Source organism: Thermobia domestica, chromosome 10 (assembly GCF_964235325.1).
Source record: "Thermobia domestica chromosome 10, izTheDome1.hap1.1, whole genome shotgun sequence".
Taxonomy (NCBI): Eukaryota; Metazoa; Arthropoda; class Insecta; order Zygentoma; family Lepismatidae; genus Thermobia; species Thermobia domestica.
In genome coordinates, this window is record NC_137463.1 from 38589438 (window position 1) to 38606203 (window position 16766).

A 16766-nucleotide genomic window follows, 5' to 3' on the forward strand; every position below is an offset into this window, starting at 1 on the left:
GCAAATGCGTGGATTACGTTAGAAGCCAATAAGCAATTGTCTCAGCTCCTTCTTACCACTATCGTGTGACAAGAAAACTCGGCCCCGCTTTTGTATGAACATTGATTCCAGTATAGTTCCCTTTATTTCTTTCTCATGGGCAGCTTCTTTCTCCGCATACCGTACTTCAATCTCGTTCTTTAAAAAGTCACCCCTAGAAATTTGTCATCTTGAGTCCGAAATTCAGACGCCCATTCGTGAATATGGGCCTGAGTGTATACGTATATCATTTGAAGATGTAAATAAAAAACACTTAAACCAACTCTGGGGGCCTGTTTCTGAGTATGTATTTCGTTGTCAGATATCCAGATACTGAAGGCAGGGGCGCAAATCTGTTTTCAACATTCGGGGAACGGGTAAGACCGTTTCCATTTTTTAAAGCGATGTTCAGAATATTTATGAAGTTGAAAAACAATGCTGTGGAGGATCAGAGTTGTCTTCAACATTTGGAGGAGGGCAGATTTGAGGGAGGAGGACATATTTGAGGCTTACTCTGGGGGGAGGGGTGATGAAACTCATATTACGGTAGATGATCTGATTTCTGAGGCGAACCTGTTGTATATTATATACCAGGCGATGTAGATGAAATTGTGATACGTATCAAGTGTCGTGAACACATTCTGAAATCTGAATACATGCATATTTATAATTGATATGTTTCTATTTAGGTATCCACAATGATCCACATTAAAATTTTAGGACACTTGTTTTGTAATAATATAAATAATGACTTCCCCAAAACTATGAAAGAAAATCAACTATGTATGGCGCAACAATATTCTTATTTGAGCAAAATTATGATGATCACAATAGCATTGTAGGAATTAAACAAATAGTTGAAAATAGACTAACAATAATAAATGATAATGAAATATTAAAAAACACGATTCTTTTTTTAAAATGAAACAAGTCAAGAGAAACAATTTCATCCCACTTTCCTTTGTGGCATCGGATACAAATAATCACAATTTCAAATCGGGTGGAGGGGACATGTCCCCCTCATCTCCTCGGGATATGTGCTAATGACTGAAGGGCCCAAGCAATCTTTGCGAGGGGCGAGAATGCTGGCTCTCTTGGTCTACTAGATCGGTGACCGTGATTCTACAGAATGCTTTATATTTATGCTTGTGTGTGAGAGCTCCCTCAAAGAGTTTCTGGAGACGCCACTGGACATACTATGTATTTATGATGAAGATTAATAGTTCGCCTTTAATTACGATTACAATTACGATTAAAGTATAACTATTTTTATACTATTATTTACATAACCAACATGCTTCAAAAAGGCATTGAACTAGCCATTTCTGTTTTGTTCTCTTTCCTTGACGTTAGCGCTTAGGGATGCGCTCGAGTCGAGACACACTTTGTAAAATTCGAGACGAGTCGAGACAAACGCATTTCTCGACTCGAATTTTCGAGTCGAGACTCGAGTCGAGTCTAGACAGCTGGTAAAAATCTCGACTCGACTCGAATGTCTCGAAAATTTTTCTATAATTTTTAATATTATTTTGAAGAAAGTGCTCGATCAGAAACACTCGGCACGAGAATTTCGGAAACTGCAGGACTTGTCAGGTGTTCAAGGAGTGCTATGGTGATTGTCTTCAGCAAGTGGCGAAACCAAGGGGAAAAGACGTTCAAATGTCGAGGGGTTGTGTGCCCCACCTCATTACAGACGTCGAACGTCGTAGGCTGGGCAGACTGGTAAAACAGAACAGGCGGCGAACTGCGTCAGAACTAAGATCAGAGTTTAATGCTGGGCAAATTACAAGTGTGTCTGAACTAGTGTTGTCAAATTTCCGGAAATTTTGAACCTGTTTTTTTTTTTTAAAAAAAAACGTTTTTTTTTTCGATTTTCCGGAAAAATTGAAAAAATAAATATGTTTGTATTAGGTTAATTTTACTAGTAATGATATCTCTTTTTTTTTTCAAACACGCGAAAAATTTAAGTTCAAAAATTTCAATATTGCGAATATTAAAAAATAGCACTCGAAAATAAAACTATTCCAATTATTATCTATATATTAAAATACTAGATTTACGCGTATATGTTTCTCCTCACAGAAAAGTTTATATGTTTGTCTCCAATCCTTTCAACAATGAGATCTCGAACCCACAAGTGCTAGAAACGTGCCGTTTTCATTTGTCGATTCCAAATTTTATGTAAATTGTCCAGTTCTAATTGAATATTTTTATATTAGAAAAACATGGCCATTAGTTCTTTATTACATTTATAGGGGTACACAAGAAGTACTGTGGGGGCGCGGTGACTCAGTGGTAGGGCGTTCTTTTCCTGTGCATGGGGTCCCTGGTTCGATCCCAGATCGCGCCGTGTGGACTTTGTGGTGGACAAACACCATGCTCGTGGGTTTTCTCGGGGTTCTCCCGTTTCCTTCCACTTTCTTCATTCCACCATTTCATTCATTTCTCATCATCACCGTCTCCTTTAGCCTAACCGCCATAACCGTGGGACGTAAAACTAAAGATTTCATTTCACTAGAAGTACTGAAATTTCTGAAAAAGTAAAGCATCATACCCTACGAGTTATATATCCCAACATCACATAGTTGTATATAGGGGTTGTATATCTGTCAGACGTTTGTTTCATGGCCAAATGATAATGAAAACGAAGGATAACCATTTCTCCAGTCTAAGATTAATCTTGATTGTTTGGAGAGGGTTTTTTTTTTTCAATAAACACTGTTTATCACTGACATAATTAATTGTGTGTGTACATTATTTACTTATTAAATAATGCATGCAAATGCATGCATACACGATATGGGCATTCAGTAAATGGATACTTGAATATTTGAATTCAATTATCTATACAAGCCGGCTACGAATCTTTTGTCCAAACTACTCTTTGGGATGAGCTTCTTACCAGATGTGTAGCCTACCGAAGGACCACACATATGTTATCGAAACTATTGTGCTATTGTTTTTTTTTTTTTTTTTTTTTTTTTATGCTTTGGCAGAAAGTTCTGTAGATATCGAAGCCCGCCAGTGAAGCCATATCTAGCATCTTGGTGCTAGATCTAGCATAATTCACTCCCATTTAGCATATAACATCTTGACTTTAACATCTTGGCAAAATCTCATTCTTTCCTCTGGAGAACAGAAAAAGAACGAAAATTTAGATGGCTCACTGACCGTTGGGAATTATCCCTTAGTTAAAGCGATGGTTGGAGTAATAAAACCAGTTAGTATTTCCGCTGTTGTATTGTTGAATTCACAGAAATGTTCAAAAATAAGCAAAACGTGACTCTGTACAAGATGTTTACTTACCCATAGTTTTATTATTGTCAACTGAACCCTGAGTGTCTGGGATGTTTCAGTCCCTTCTCACTTTACAACTTGAGAGGGGAGGGGGTATGACCGCTAAAAGAAATGCTTCAGTGCTGCGTCGGAAGCGGCATGTTTTGTATATATTTCTTAAAATATTATCCATTCTTAAAGTATAAATTCCCCCTTCCTCCTCTGATTCTCTTTCCAATACAGAAATGAAAGAACCCTGAACCCTCCCGAAAATGCAAAAATGAATGATGCGTACAAATAACAAATCTGTGGATGAATCAAATAATGCAGATACATGAGAAGATGATGATGAAGATAACAATGCTTGATGCAGTGCAGTCCACCACATGTAAATAGATTTGAAGGGTTCGTATTTGTGTATGTGTACGTGTGTATGTACTTGTTTCTGAATATTTATATGCGCGTGTGTCTTGTAATTGTTATATTAGTATCCACTGGATTAAGTGAAAGTATAAAATGGATTTGATGACTGCCAAATTGACGTCACCTTGGTAAGTCATTATTTTTTTAATATTTAATAATATTAAATTAGATTATAGTTTAGCGTCGTTTTCAGGAGCAAAGCTCTACAAGACGTGAACGTACAGTTTAACGTCGGATTTGAAACACATGAGCTCCTACCATGAATCAAACCTCGTTCGAGAAAGGCGCATACGCTAACCATATAGCAACGGGGAACTCAACATTTAGTGATATGTATATTAAGTTGTAAAATTATATTCGTTTAATTTTCACTAATACAATCTTCACAATGTAAAGCATTCGCTAGGCACGTTATCTTGTTTAAAAACAAAAAGCCTATCTCTTATGTTTCCGTCTCGAGGTTGGACTGCGGGATGATAGAAATCCGAACGAGATGTTTTTATTATATTTTGTACAGTAGATCTGCTCCTTCATAATCTCCGTGTTTGATAAGAATGAACCTCCCTGGCTCACGTATACGTAATATAACAAACCAGGCACATTAAATGCAAGACTAATATAGCAAACATTGAAGATGCCCCCTAGAAAATTTTCTTCGACCGCCCATATCTGGAGGTACACAATTTTGCAACTCAGTGGATACGATGTGGATGTATTCAAAGTCTACTGATTTACCCATAAAATTTAAATTTTATAACAATATTCTAAGTGAATACTAACCTGAGGAGAACTATTTTTTAATTCAATCGCTAAAGGAGGTTTTTTTTTTTTTTTTTTTCACCAGATCTCGGTAATCGTCTGGCACGAAAACTGAAGTTTCTACAAGTGTTTCCCCAGCAATTTTTTTGAGAAAGGCCTCCAAGTGCGTTATTTAGGGTGTAATTCCTGCGTTTGTTATATACATATATAGATATAAATAGATATAAATATAGATATACTGTGTATATGTATAAAAAAGAGTAGGACCGGGTCTTTAAAATTAGTTCGGAAAGACAATATGAAAATCTGGCATAATTTGCAAGAATCTATCTATCTAATATAAATAAAATAAATAGTTTGTTTGTGTTTGTCTGTCTGTATGCAGCCTGGGGACCAGACGAGTGGACCGAGAGTTACCAAATTTTAGTCAGGGGTACCCTGGCCCAGGCCCCAGATCAAGACGAATCTTTTTTTTTTTTTAATTCGAACCAGGGGGTCTCAGGGTGCGCTTACAGGGACATGTAAAAGTGGTAGAAAATGGCCGATATTACTGTCTAATTCAGTTTTCGCGGTCGCTGAAATCAATGGTGAAACTCTGATCACATTAACTTACAAATTCACCCTATTCGGGCCGGTGGTCACCGGAGGGGGGGGGGGTCGGATAACGAGACATGTAAAAGTAATCCAAAATGACCGATATTAGTGTCAAATCCATAGTTTTCGCGGTCACTAATATCGATGGTGACACTTCCATTTGCGATGATTTGCAAATTAAGCTATAATTGTATGGGGGCCGGGAAAAAATCTTTAAGTTTTGCGTCCCACGGTTATGCCAGTTAGGCTAAAGGAGACGGTGATGATGAGAGATGAGTGAAAGGGTGGAATGAAGAAAGTGGGAGGAAACGGGAGAACCCCGAGAAAACCCACGCACACGGTGTTTGTACACCACAAAGTTCACTTGGCAGGCGCTGGGATCGAACCCGGGACCCCAAGCACCAGAGGTGAACGCTCTACCACTGAGCCACCGCGGCCCTCAATAAGGTTGGAAGCTCGTCAGTCATGGCGGGAGGTGGCACATGCCATAGGAGTGGCACAGAGTGTGATTTCCCGATTTCAAAGTGTGTGGAATCGATTTCAAACAACTGGAAGTGTTCAAAGAAGACAAGGACAGGGCCGTCCATTAGCAACCAAAGCCAGAGACGATCGTTATCTCTTGTTAACAGCCCGTCGAAACCGGCGTCAGAATACAACTCTGCTGCCGCGAGCCTTCCGAACAACAACAGGACGCACAGTATCTACTCAAACGGTCCGCAATCGCCTTCGAGAAGGTGGTCTCTACGCACGTAGGCCTATGGTGTGTGTCCCATTAACTGCATGACACCGTGTTGATCGAAGAGCGTAGGCGGAGGAACATCGTGGGTGGGGACGCAATGAATGGGGCAATGTTTTGTTCTCTGACGAGTTTCGATTCAGTGTAGAGCCTGATAATCGACGTGTTCTCATCTGGAGAGAGTGTGGAACACGACACAATCCCATGTTTGTGCGAGAAACATCCCAGTATCATGGTGGTGTAGGCAGGAATCAGCATTGGTGGGCGTACTGAGCTCCACGTCATCCGAAATGGCTCTTTGACGGCTCTCAGATATAGGGATGCGATCACGAAAACTCTTGTTCTTCCTTATGCTGGTGCCATTGGTGATTCGTTCCTTTTTATGGATGACAATACTCGTCCTCACATAGCTCGGTTAGTGGATGAGATGCTGGATGCTGTGGGTATCGCTCGGATGAAGTGGCCAGCATGCTCTCCGGATCTCGTTCCAATTGAGCATGTCTGGATAATGCTCGGCAGACGAATTGCTGCTAGGCCAGTAAATCCAACAACTATTCCAGAGCTGGAAGTCGCTCTTCTGGATGAGTGGCACAACATCCCCCAAGAACTCATCGATAATCTGATTGAATCCATGCCACGCAGGTGCAAGGCCCTGTTGGCTATTCGAAGTGATCATATGACATATTAAGGAACAATCAGTGTTGTTGCCTTGCCTGTTTGTGAGCAGTTCGAGAGGTGCACACATAACCCACTTGTGTCATGAGCCATGTGAACAAGGTTTTCCGTGCCCCAACACCAGTATGTGCCCCATTTTTCTAGTGTATCTTAAAGCATTCCTTCTTGTATGATAATATGAGTCAAACACAAGCTTATTCATACACTATCTTAAAGTCTTGTGTGATATTTCAGCTGAACCCCTAATTTTTTTTAGCATTATATACAGGATATATATATATATATATATATATATATATATATATATATATATATATATATATATATATATAGTGGCGGATCCAGGATATGATCAAGGGAGGAGCTAAACAATAGTTTGCAGTTTTATCCAGTGTAAAGCAGGATTGAAGCCCATTTTATACAGTGTATACTTGAGTGTGAAGGGGGGCTAGAGGGGTGGATCCGCCTCTGTATATATATATATATATACATGATCGAAAATGGCCTCGAATCCATACTCGCTGAAATGAACAGAAGATGCCGTTTAAATCCACAAATTCAGCCCCATTAGTACTCTAAGGAGGATGGTGACATGTAAAGATAATTGAAAATTATCAATATGAATGTCAAATTCATAGTTTTGGGGCTCCACAAGTTCATTGGTGACAATTTTGGTGCCCTTTGTGTCCAAAAATGAAACGTATTCTCCCCGTGCGAAGAACGGATATTCTGCTAGTCTGTAATAACTAACGGAAGTTTCATTTAATATATTTCTCGCTGCTCAAATTTACTCACTTGTGCGGTATATGTGTGTAAAGTAGAATTAAAACCTGTTGCTCTAAGTATTTTCCGTTAGCGAAAACATTGTATATACACTAGGACGTCGATAATCCTAACGTCAAAAATCCGAACGCGGTCCCTAGAAGGTTTTTACATTTTGTCTTAACGCTAGCGATAAACAAACAATAGCGTGTCCATCGACGTTGTGAAGTCAGTGTTTTTACAAAAGTTCATTTACATATAATTGTTTGTCATGTATTTTTATTTTTATTTTTTCTTAGGCCTATAAGTTTTAAGTGTGACTTAGAGTACAAGCAAGTTCTTGAGAAACATTAAATGTAAGTAGCCTTACGTGCGGTATTGTAATTACTGTATGTACTGAATAATCACTGTATCGATAGAAGAACATACCGTACAGTATATGTAAGCCTAAAAGATATTTTCTTGGTCATTTTCGAAAATCCGAACAATTTGAAAATCCGAATACCTGTGGTCCCAATTAGTTCGGATTTTCCACTTGCCACTGTATATGTTGCAGACATGTTACAGCAAGTAAGATCACTAGCATCAGGCCAACAAATAGTTTTTAAACTACATTTTCCTGTTTTTGCCAATATTTCCGAACAAATGATTTTTTCTAATGGTTTCAAAATTTCCGGAATTTTACATAGAACAATGAAGATATCTCTATGAAATATATGTTTGATTTAACATATTAACTAAAATGATTCTGTGATTAACAAGAATGATGATTCTGATCATACCCAAATTTTCCGTTTTTTCCTCAGCTCGGGAAAACAGTAAAAAAACTGTTTTTTACCCAAAATTTCCGTTTTTATCACAGGCCTTCACAACACTAGTCTGAACACACAGTGCACCGAACACTCCTAACGATGGCGAGTGTTAACACCACGACATCGGCAACTATAACTGAAATGAACACGTGACCATCACCACTAGACCTTGGCACAATTGCAGAGCATTGCATTGTCTGATGAATCCCGATATCTTCTTCATCATGACGATGTGAGGGTGTGAATCCGTCGTGTTCAAAGGGAACAGCTCCTTGACATCTGTGCTGCGGGACGGAGACAAACTGGCTGCGGCTTAATTATTATCTAGGGAACATTCAGGTGAGCATCCATGAGTCCAGTGGAGCTCGAGCAAAGCACCATGACGGCCGATGTGTCGCACGCTGCTTGCAGACTACGTACGCCCCCTTCATGACGGCCATGTTTTCCATCGGTAGTGGAATTTTTCGACAAAATAATGCACCTTGTCACAAGACCAGGAGTGTGATGGAGTGGTTCGAGGAACACAGGAGCGAGTTCCAAGTGATGTGCTGGTCCCCAAACTCTCCGGATCTGAACCCAATCGATCACATCTGGGATGTGATTGAACGTAACGTGAGGGTGCATCACCCCCTCCCCGGAATTTACGGAAATTAGATGACCTGTGTGTGCATATGTGGTGCCAACTCTCTCCAGCGACCCACCGAGGAACATTGCGACCATGCCAAGACGCGTTGCCGTTGGTATTCGTGCCAAAAGGTGGACATACTAACAATTAAGTAGGTAGTCATAACGGTCTGGCTGATGTGTGTGTATATTTTAACTCGTATATTTTGTCTCGACTCGAATTCGAGTCGAGTCGAGACAGAGACTGTCGAGTCGAGACAAGAGTCGAGACAGCACCATATTTTCGAGTCGAGACACGAGTCGAGACAACATTTTCTCGAGACGAGTCGAGACAGGCTTAAATCTCGACTCGACTCGACTCGAACGCATCCCTATTAGCGCTCGTACGTTCTATACAGAAACTATAGCTTAGTTCAAAATAGATAGAGTTGGAAATACTTGAAGATATGCCAGCGTATATCTAAAGCAAAATGTAGAGTTGCAAGGGGTGAAGGGAGTTAAGAAAGCAAGTAGTTGCGCATGCGCACTGCACAGAAAGCAGACGAAAACCCCGTTTCTTGCAGTAGGCCTGGATGCCCAAGGAACATAGCATACGACAAGAGGAAAGATAAAAAATGTGCATCTGAGTGACGCGCATGCGTAGGTTTCACTTATCAAATTAAGGCGAGAGATCACATCCAGAAGATTGCAGTGGAAATAATTGTGATAATTACAAGGAAACAATTTATATACAATGAAATACGTATTTTCTTTTATTAATAGGGGATGCCGGGCATACCGGCGTTCCCTTACGCTACGCCGCTAATATATATATATATATATATATATATATATATATATATATATATATATATATATATACGAGGAGCATACTAAAAGTCGTGAACAACATGTCTTCACAACCGTAATCTTTAGTTGTATATCTCATCCACAGATCTTTCTTTCTTTATTTCCAGACGTTTAAGCTGTTTGTTGCTAGCACATGACCACAGGCAGGATTTCCAAAATAGCGGCCAGCGATGTTTTCTTTCGACAGCGTGCTGTGATTGAATTCCTAGTTAAAGATTACCAATCTGCTTCTGAAATTCGCCGCAGACTGCAGCGTGCCTATGGAGATGTGTGCATAAGTGTCAGCGATTTTAGGAGGTGGGTGAAAAATTTTAAGAATGGAAACACTAGTATCGAAGATGAGCCTCGCAGTGGGCGCCCTCGAATTGCCTCCACGGAACACGACAGTGTTGCATTCTGGTTGACTTTCTTGAGCTTGGGCAAGCCATAAATGCTGCCCGCTACATCCTGATACTTTGAACCTACGTCGTGTCTCGTGTGATAAACGTCCTGGAATGAAGACCATCCTTCAACAGGATAATGCGCGTTCGCATACTGCACGTGCCACTGTGGAGCAGATTAGGAAATTTGGGTGGGAAACACTTCCACATCCTCCCTACAACCCCGATATGACACCCTACGACTACTATCTTTTCGATTTTGTGAAAAAACAGATGCGAGTTCATCGCTACGAGACACTGTAGAATATTCAGCAAGCACCCGTATCAGTTTCTACGGACACCCGAAACAGAATTCTATCGCAAGGGTACTTCAAACTTGCAGAACGATGGGGAAAATGTGTGCAAAATCGGAGACTATGTGTAAAAGTGAAAGAAAGGTCTGTAGATTGAGATGATATATTTGATTTCACTTCCAAATAAAGATTACGATTGTGAAAAAAATGTTGCTCACGACTTTCAGTTTTCCCCTCGTATATATATATATATATATATATATATATATATGTAGGGAAAAATACGCCTATTTCCAAGAGGAAATCGCCTATCTTGAGAAGAAACAGCTTACGCAATAGGGTTGTAAATGAAATATTTTATGAGATTTCTCGCGGCTACGCCGATAGTGTACGTGCCTTTATAATGGAAGACCCGGGTTCGATTCCCGGCAGGAGCTCATGGGACGAGTGAGTGCAGGCGGCCGATTTGGGGTAACTAAAATATTAACTTCAGTGTTATCAACCGTTTAACATCTAATTAATCTATCACAGTTCTTATTGTTCTGGTTGTAATTAGCTAATCATTTTACACATATGTTCATCTTAAGTCAAATACAGTTCAAAAAGTTTTGGAAACTATTTCCAGAACAATTAAAGTCACACATCACCATTTACAAAAAAATATACACATCATCGATAATTATTTGGTACATACTATATATTGGGTACATCGATAATTATACAGGGTGTTTCGAAACAACATCGACAACATTTGGGAGTTGATTCCTGACACCAAGGTAAGACCAAAAAAAAGTATAGACCAACCTGGGCACACAAATGCTTCCTTTCGGAGATATAGGCCGCCGAAAACACGAAAAAATGAACTCTTAAAGATCCTTAGCTCTTAAACTACAGGACCTACCGAAGTTGGGTCAAGAATTCACTTAGGAACTGGTATGTGCCCTATCCAATTATCCAAGTTTCAAAACCTTGTGGTACTTCCGCAACAATTTTTATGGAGGGAGTTTGGCTACAGGCAAATAATTTGAAGTACTCACCAACTACCTCTACAAAAAATTGTTGCAGAAATACCACAGGATTCTGAAACTTGGATATTTGGATAGGGCACATACTAGTTTCTAAGTGAAGTCTTGACCCGACTGCAGTAGGCCCCATAGTTTTGGAGCTATGGGCCTTTCAAATTCATTTTTTTTCTTCATGTTTTTGGCAGCCTATAAATCCGAAAGGAAGTATTTGTGCACGCAGGTTGGTCTATACTTCTTGTCTTGTCTCGGTGTCAGGAATCACTTCCCAAACGTTGTCTGTGTTGTTTGAAACACCCTGTATACACATCATCGATAATAACTTGAGAAGAAATTGACCAATGTTTTACAAAGAATCACAATATATCTATGACAAAAATATATATATATTGTTTTAAAGGTATTGACAACAGGATGTGTAGGGTGTGTTTTTTATCTTCATTTATGAAGAAAGCTGTGACAAGAAATTCGTCGGAAATTTCGCGGTCGTTCTAACATCAATTCATGAAAATAGGTTCTAATGCTAAATATGTAAGTTTGGCATTTTAAAATTAATAATCATGATGTATTTTGAAGAGAACTACTCACTCTTTTTTTTTTTTTTTTAATTGTAGTTATGTAGATCATTTCAATACTTGGCTACATATAAAGATCACAGCTTGTTAAAGATGATTTGCCTTTAATTGAATTCTATATGTGGATAACAATACAGGACTTTCCAGAAAGACAAGTTTTGATAAACAAGACCGCACTGATACATTTAAGTTATTGGCACCTTATAGCTTACTAAGCTCTCAGTTGTTGCAACCGAGTACTACTTTGTTAGTTAATTTTCGCTAATTTAACCGAGGGGATTAGCTAATTGAGTACATATAAGCCAAAAAAAAAATTAAAAAATAAACGCAATAGTGGCTACTTGAATCACCAACCGCCGGGCCGGATCAATAGAATAACACCTCAGCAAACTCGGACACCGAGTTATTCGTCGTAATGCTTTACGGAAAGCCATATCATTTCTTGCTTCTCTACAAAGAATGTAATAACGGGAACACTTCGATCATTTCAATACAGCTAAAGCTCTTTCAAATGGGTCAATTTGGTTGAAACATGGTACGTAAGTTCGTTTCATGTTGTTTCAGTGCTTTTTTACACTTCGACCTAAAACCTATAGTTTTTAAAAGGTTTAAATAAACGAGCGAATTGGTTGAAAATATTGTTGTCAATTTTCTCGATAACTAATAACCCAGACGTAGGTTAATAGAGCAAAGTATAGCTTAACCGAGTAGGCTACTGCTTGCTTACTAGTAACCCAGAGAATTTCTTGTTAGCCAACGGTCACAGTGCATCCGATTTTTCACTCTGGCGAGTACGGCCGACTGGTCGGCCGACCGCGTCAGCCGACTGCTTTGTCACACTGTAACCGATCTATTGTCAGTTCTGTCTTCTTGTGAGATACAGTATGGACAAGGAATTGCTGCTATTAGAAAATCCTGTGTTAAAAATATTGAGCCTTATGCAGAGTCGTTTTGGCATATCATTAGCGTCATACTAAAGGCCTGACTTCTGCAGGAAACATATGTTAGTCAAACTCTTTAGTATGGCACTAATTACGCGTCAGAACAACTCTGCATAAGGCCTATTACTTTTAGAGGAAGATAGGAGCGAATATGTAAATACTATTTTTCAAGAAAGAGAGAAATATGGCGAATTTCACACGCTATTTCCAAAGTTGGTGGATCAGCCACAGAAGTTTTTCCAGTTCTTCAGAATGGAACAGCATACATTTTGGCAAATATTACGGAAGATCCGAGAACGCATAGAAAAGCAAAGAATATTTTCGAAAATGTATATGAGCAGAAGAACGGCTTCCTGTAACATGTAAATGAGAGTCTCAATACTTACGATGAGTTGGAAACCACTCGCTAGTCTGGCGTAGTCTGACGACAACAACAAAATAATTTGTTTCTGATCGGTGGTCGGTAGAAGTCGGTAGAAGTCGGCCGTAGTCGTCAGACCATGTCGGCACCAGTCTGACCACGTACACTTCTTTCAATGCATCTGTTTATTTCACCGATATCGTCTGAGTATGTCAGACTAAAAAATCAGTGAAAATCGGATCCACTGTGACCATAGGCTTAAAGGGTCATTTTAACAGAGAATCGATTACTAGCAACCGAGGTTTCAGTTAATCCTCACTAGGAAGTGAATCATTTTCTCAGTGCATGTTATTCTTGCGTTGGTAATTTCCATTCATATATTGCTATCCACAATACATCCCCATTGCTGCAGGAAGCATTTCTACATTTAATAATAATTTATTCTATAACATTTTTATTAAGCTCAAGCGGATTATACTACTTACAACATTTAAACTGGAACTTTGAAAAACCGTTGTATACACTGCTGCAGTAACACTTTCCGCTCCCCTGTTTCACCGGGCTTGTCCAGTAACTGAGCTAAGCACAACACTAGCGCTCTTAGCCAAAAACAGCACTGATATCCTGATCAGGATATACCTGTTCTTAGAACGCATTTGTTGTCCTATGGAGGTGAGTTCTATGGAGATCAGCATGTTAACGAACTACAATTGTTTTAACTTGAGAAAGGAACGGTTTTAGTTACCTTAAGTTCGCAGTGTACCAACCAACAGCAATAACGGCATTAGCCACAAAGTCAACTGGAACAGGATCAATCTTCAATTCTGATTTACAATTTAGTGAATGAACAATTCCCAGTCCTATTCCAGCCAAAGTTCCACTGCAACCCTGGAAGCCTTGAACCCAGCCAGACATTGGCTCACATTTTGTAGCAGTCACTGTAAAAAAAATAATAAATAAATAAATAAATAAAAAATAAATAAATAAATAAATAAATAATAAATAAATCTATAACGTCACTGACAAAACCAGAATTAACTTTAAAATCCTGGCACTGGCAACTATTGACGATATTCATGGGCTAGTTCCAAAGACTTGCGAGATCGTAACAAAATTTATATGCGATCTGCGAGAAAGTATACTGTTTGAAACTAAGAAAGAATAATCAATATCGATACATATGTTGAATATGTTATGCGTGAATATGCACACAATAAAGCCAGTTAATTACAATATGAGATGCAGTCAAATGAAAACCAAACACCTTCCACAAAACACATTCCTCGCAGCAGTTGGTAACACTGCTGTTAGTTATCGATACTGCCATTTCTCGAGAGAACAAATGCGTAGTGACAACTCATGGGTAGATACAGTTGTTCATTTATTGCTCTATAGATGAGCGTAGTGAAAAGTGTGTTTGTCCAGCATATTTATTTATTTATTTATTTATTTATTTGCCTGTTTTGCATACAAATGAGAGTATTCTCGAGCACGCATACAGTTGTCAAAATTACAAAATAATTACATATATGCTATAAAAAAACTTACAGATAATGTAATACATACATAACTATGACTTTTATAAGCTTATACAATCATAATATAATTAACAAAGAAAAAAAACATTTATATATTGTCTTCAAAAAACTCATTTACCGAGTAGTAACATTTATTTACTAAGAACTCGTGAAGATCCGATTTAAACATAGAATATGATTTGTTTTGCTTTAGAAAGTCAGGTAACCTATTGAAAATTTTTGTACAGTTAATATATACGCTATTTTGAAAAAACGAGAAATTTTGGGGGATAACATGCAAATTATTAACGAATCGAGTACTGTATTTATGGACGTTACTGTTTTCAATAAATAAGTGTTTACTTACGGTAAACAAGATAATTTTATATAGATACGCACAAGGTAATGGTAATATTTTTTGCCCTCGAAAGATGGGCTTGCAAGAAGACTTTGGTGACAATCCAAACACAACCCTTAGTGCTTTCTTTTGTAAGCGAAAGGTGCTAATACATTCAGTAGAATAACCCCAAATAATAGTTGAGTTGAGTTTATTTTAGTTTAGCGTCCCTTTCAGCAGCGAGGCTATATAAGACGTGGACCTACTGATTAACGTGGAATCCGAACCACATGAGCTCCCGCCGGGAATCGAACCCGGATCTCCACCCCCAAAAATAATACCGTAAGTTATTAAAGAATGGAATTTTGCATAGTACACCGAAACTAAGGCCTCTGTTGTGACATTACCTCTTAGTCTACGCAGGCCGAAACAAATACTACTTAATTTTTTGTTGAGTTGAGAAATATGCTCATTCCAAGTTAGTTTTGAACTTATGGTGACACCAAGAAATTTAGTTGAAATAGAAAAGTCGACTTTTTTGTTATTTACCATTACATAAGGAATAAATTTATTTTGAAGAGGATAATAAAAATTTAGCAAGGAAGTTTTGTCATTATTTAGAACTAATTTATTGTTAGTTAACCAGTTACTTAATCATGAAAACGCAGTGTTTAGATTATATTCAATATCATGTCGTGAGTTACCTGTAATAATAACATTGGTGTCATCAGCAAATAAAACATATTTATTAGGCAACATTTAGGCAACATTATTAGGCAACATAAGAAATGGAGGCTAGGAAAGAAGAGCAGAGGTGTGTTTTTTTTAAAAAAGAAGTGTTTACTTTTAGGGTTGGCTCGTTTACACCAGCTGTTTTTTTAAGTAACTGTTTTAAACAAAAAAAATAAATAAAAAGAACGAAAAATGCGAATCGTGTGAACTTCATGGTGACGTTTCCACATATCAAACCATCTGCATTAGTTTTATTTCCTTTTCACCTTTTAAGCAAGGTGTCTCATGTTCAATTCTCGGTCGACCCACAACCCTTCTTTCATGCGTAAACCAAGTAGCGGTTCGGGTGCTACTTTAAGCGAAAGTCTTCTCCTTAATAACCTCGGTATTACGTAAGGATGTTAAACCTAAAGATACGAAACGAAAACAAATTATATATTTCTGCATGCCTGAATGCCTGTTGTTTTATAAAGAAGCCAAAGTTGCTTAAATATATTGATAGAAATTGGCAAAATTTATCGATTGCCTACGTAGCTTCCAACATTAGATTGGATTGGACTTTCAATGATATCTACATCCTAAATTTGTAATTTAATACCTCGGTTTTAGCGTACTGATTATGATACGTTGACTTTTAAATTTTACATGCAAAGCAATAACAGGATTTTCCCGTTATTGTTTTACATTTAAAGTAATGGCGGGATTTTCCCGATGGCTAGGGCATGAGTGTCTCAACTTAAGAAATTTACTGACCGGATTCGAACACCACGGCGAAACAAACTTATTTCTGTGAATATGTAATATAAATACATAAAGCAAAATATTTAAATTAAAAAAAAACTGGTTTAAACCAAAAGAACCTGTTTTAAACTCTCTCCCCCCCCCAAAAAAAACGGGTTTTTGGCATTTTCAAAAACAACTATGGTTCTTGCCAACCCTGCTTACTTTTGTATATAGGAGGTTAAAAAATTCTTATTATATATATTGGTTAATCCTTTGGAATTCATAATGTAAATATGTTGAAGTACAATTGTTTGAAATATCGTTTGGAAATTCATGGTTTATTTTCGAGGTTTTATA

At 38.2% G+C, this 16766-nt stretch overlaps 1 protein-coding gene across 1 annotated transcript in view; it reads right to left on the reverse strand.

The window, feature by feature from the left end:
- Window positions 1-14031, reverse strand: part of LOC145661974 (putative fatty acyl-CoA reductase CG5065) — a 31670-nt gene extending 17639 nt beyond the window's left edge. Inside the window, exon 1 of the mRNA XM_081727319.1 lies at window positions 13846-14031. Within this exon, the coding sequence (XP_081583445.1) occupies window positions 13846-14015 (170 nt within the window). The 5' untranslated portion in view covers window positions 14016-14031. The remainder of the gene's footprint in view (window positions 1-13845) is intronic.
- Window positions 14032-16766: the final 2735 nt, after the last annotated feature.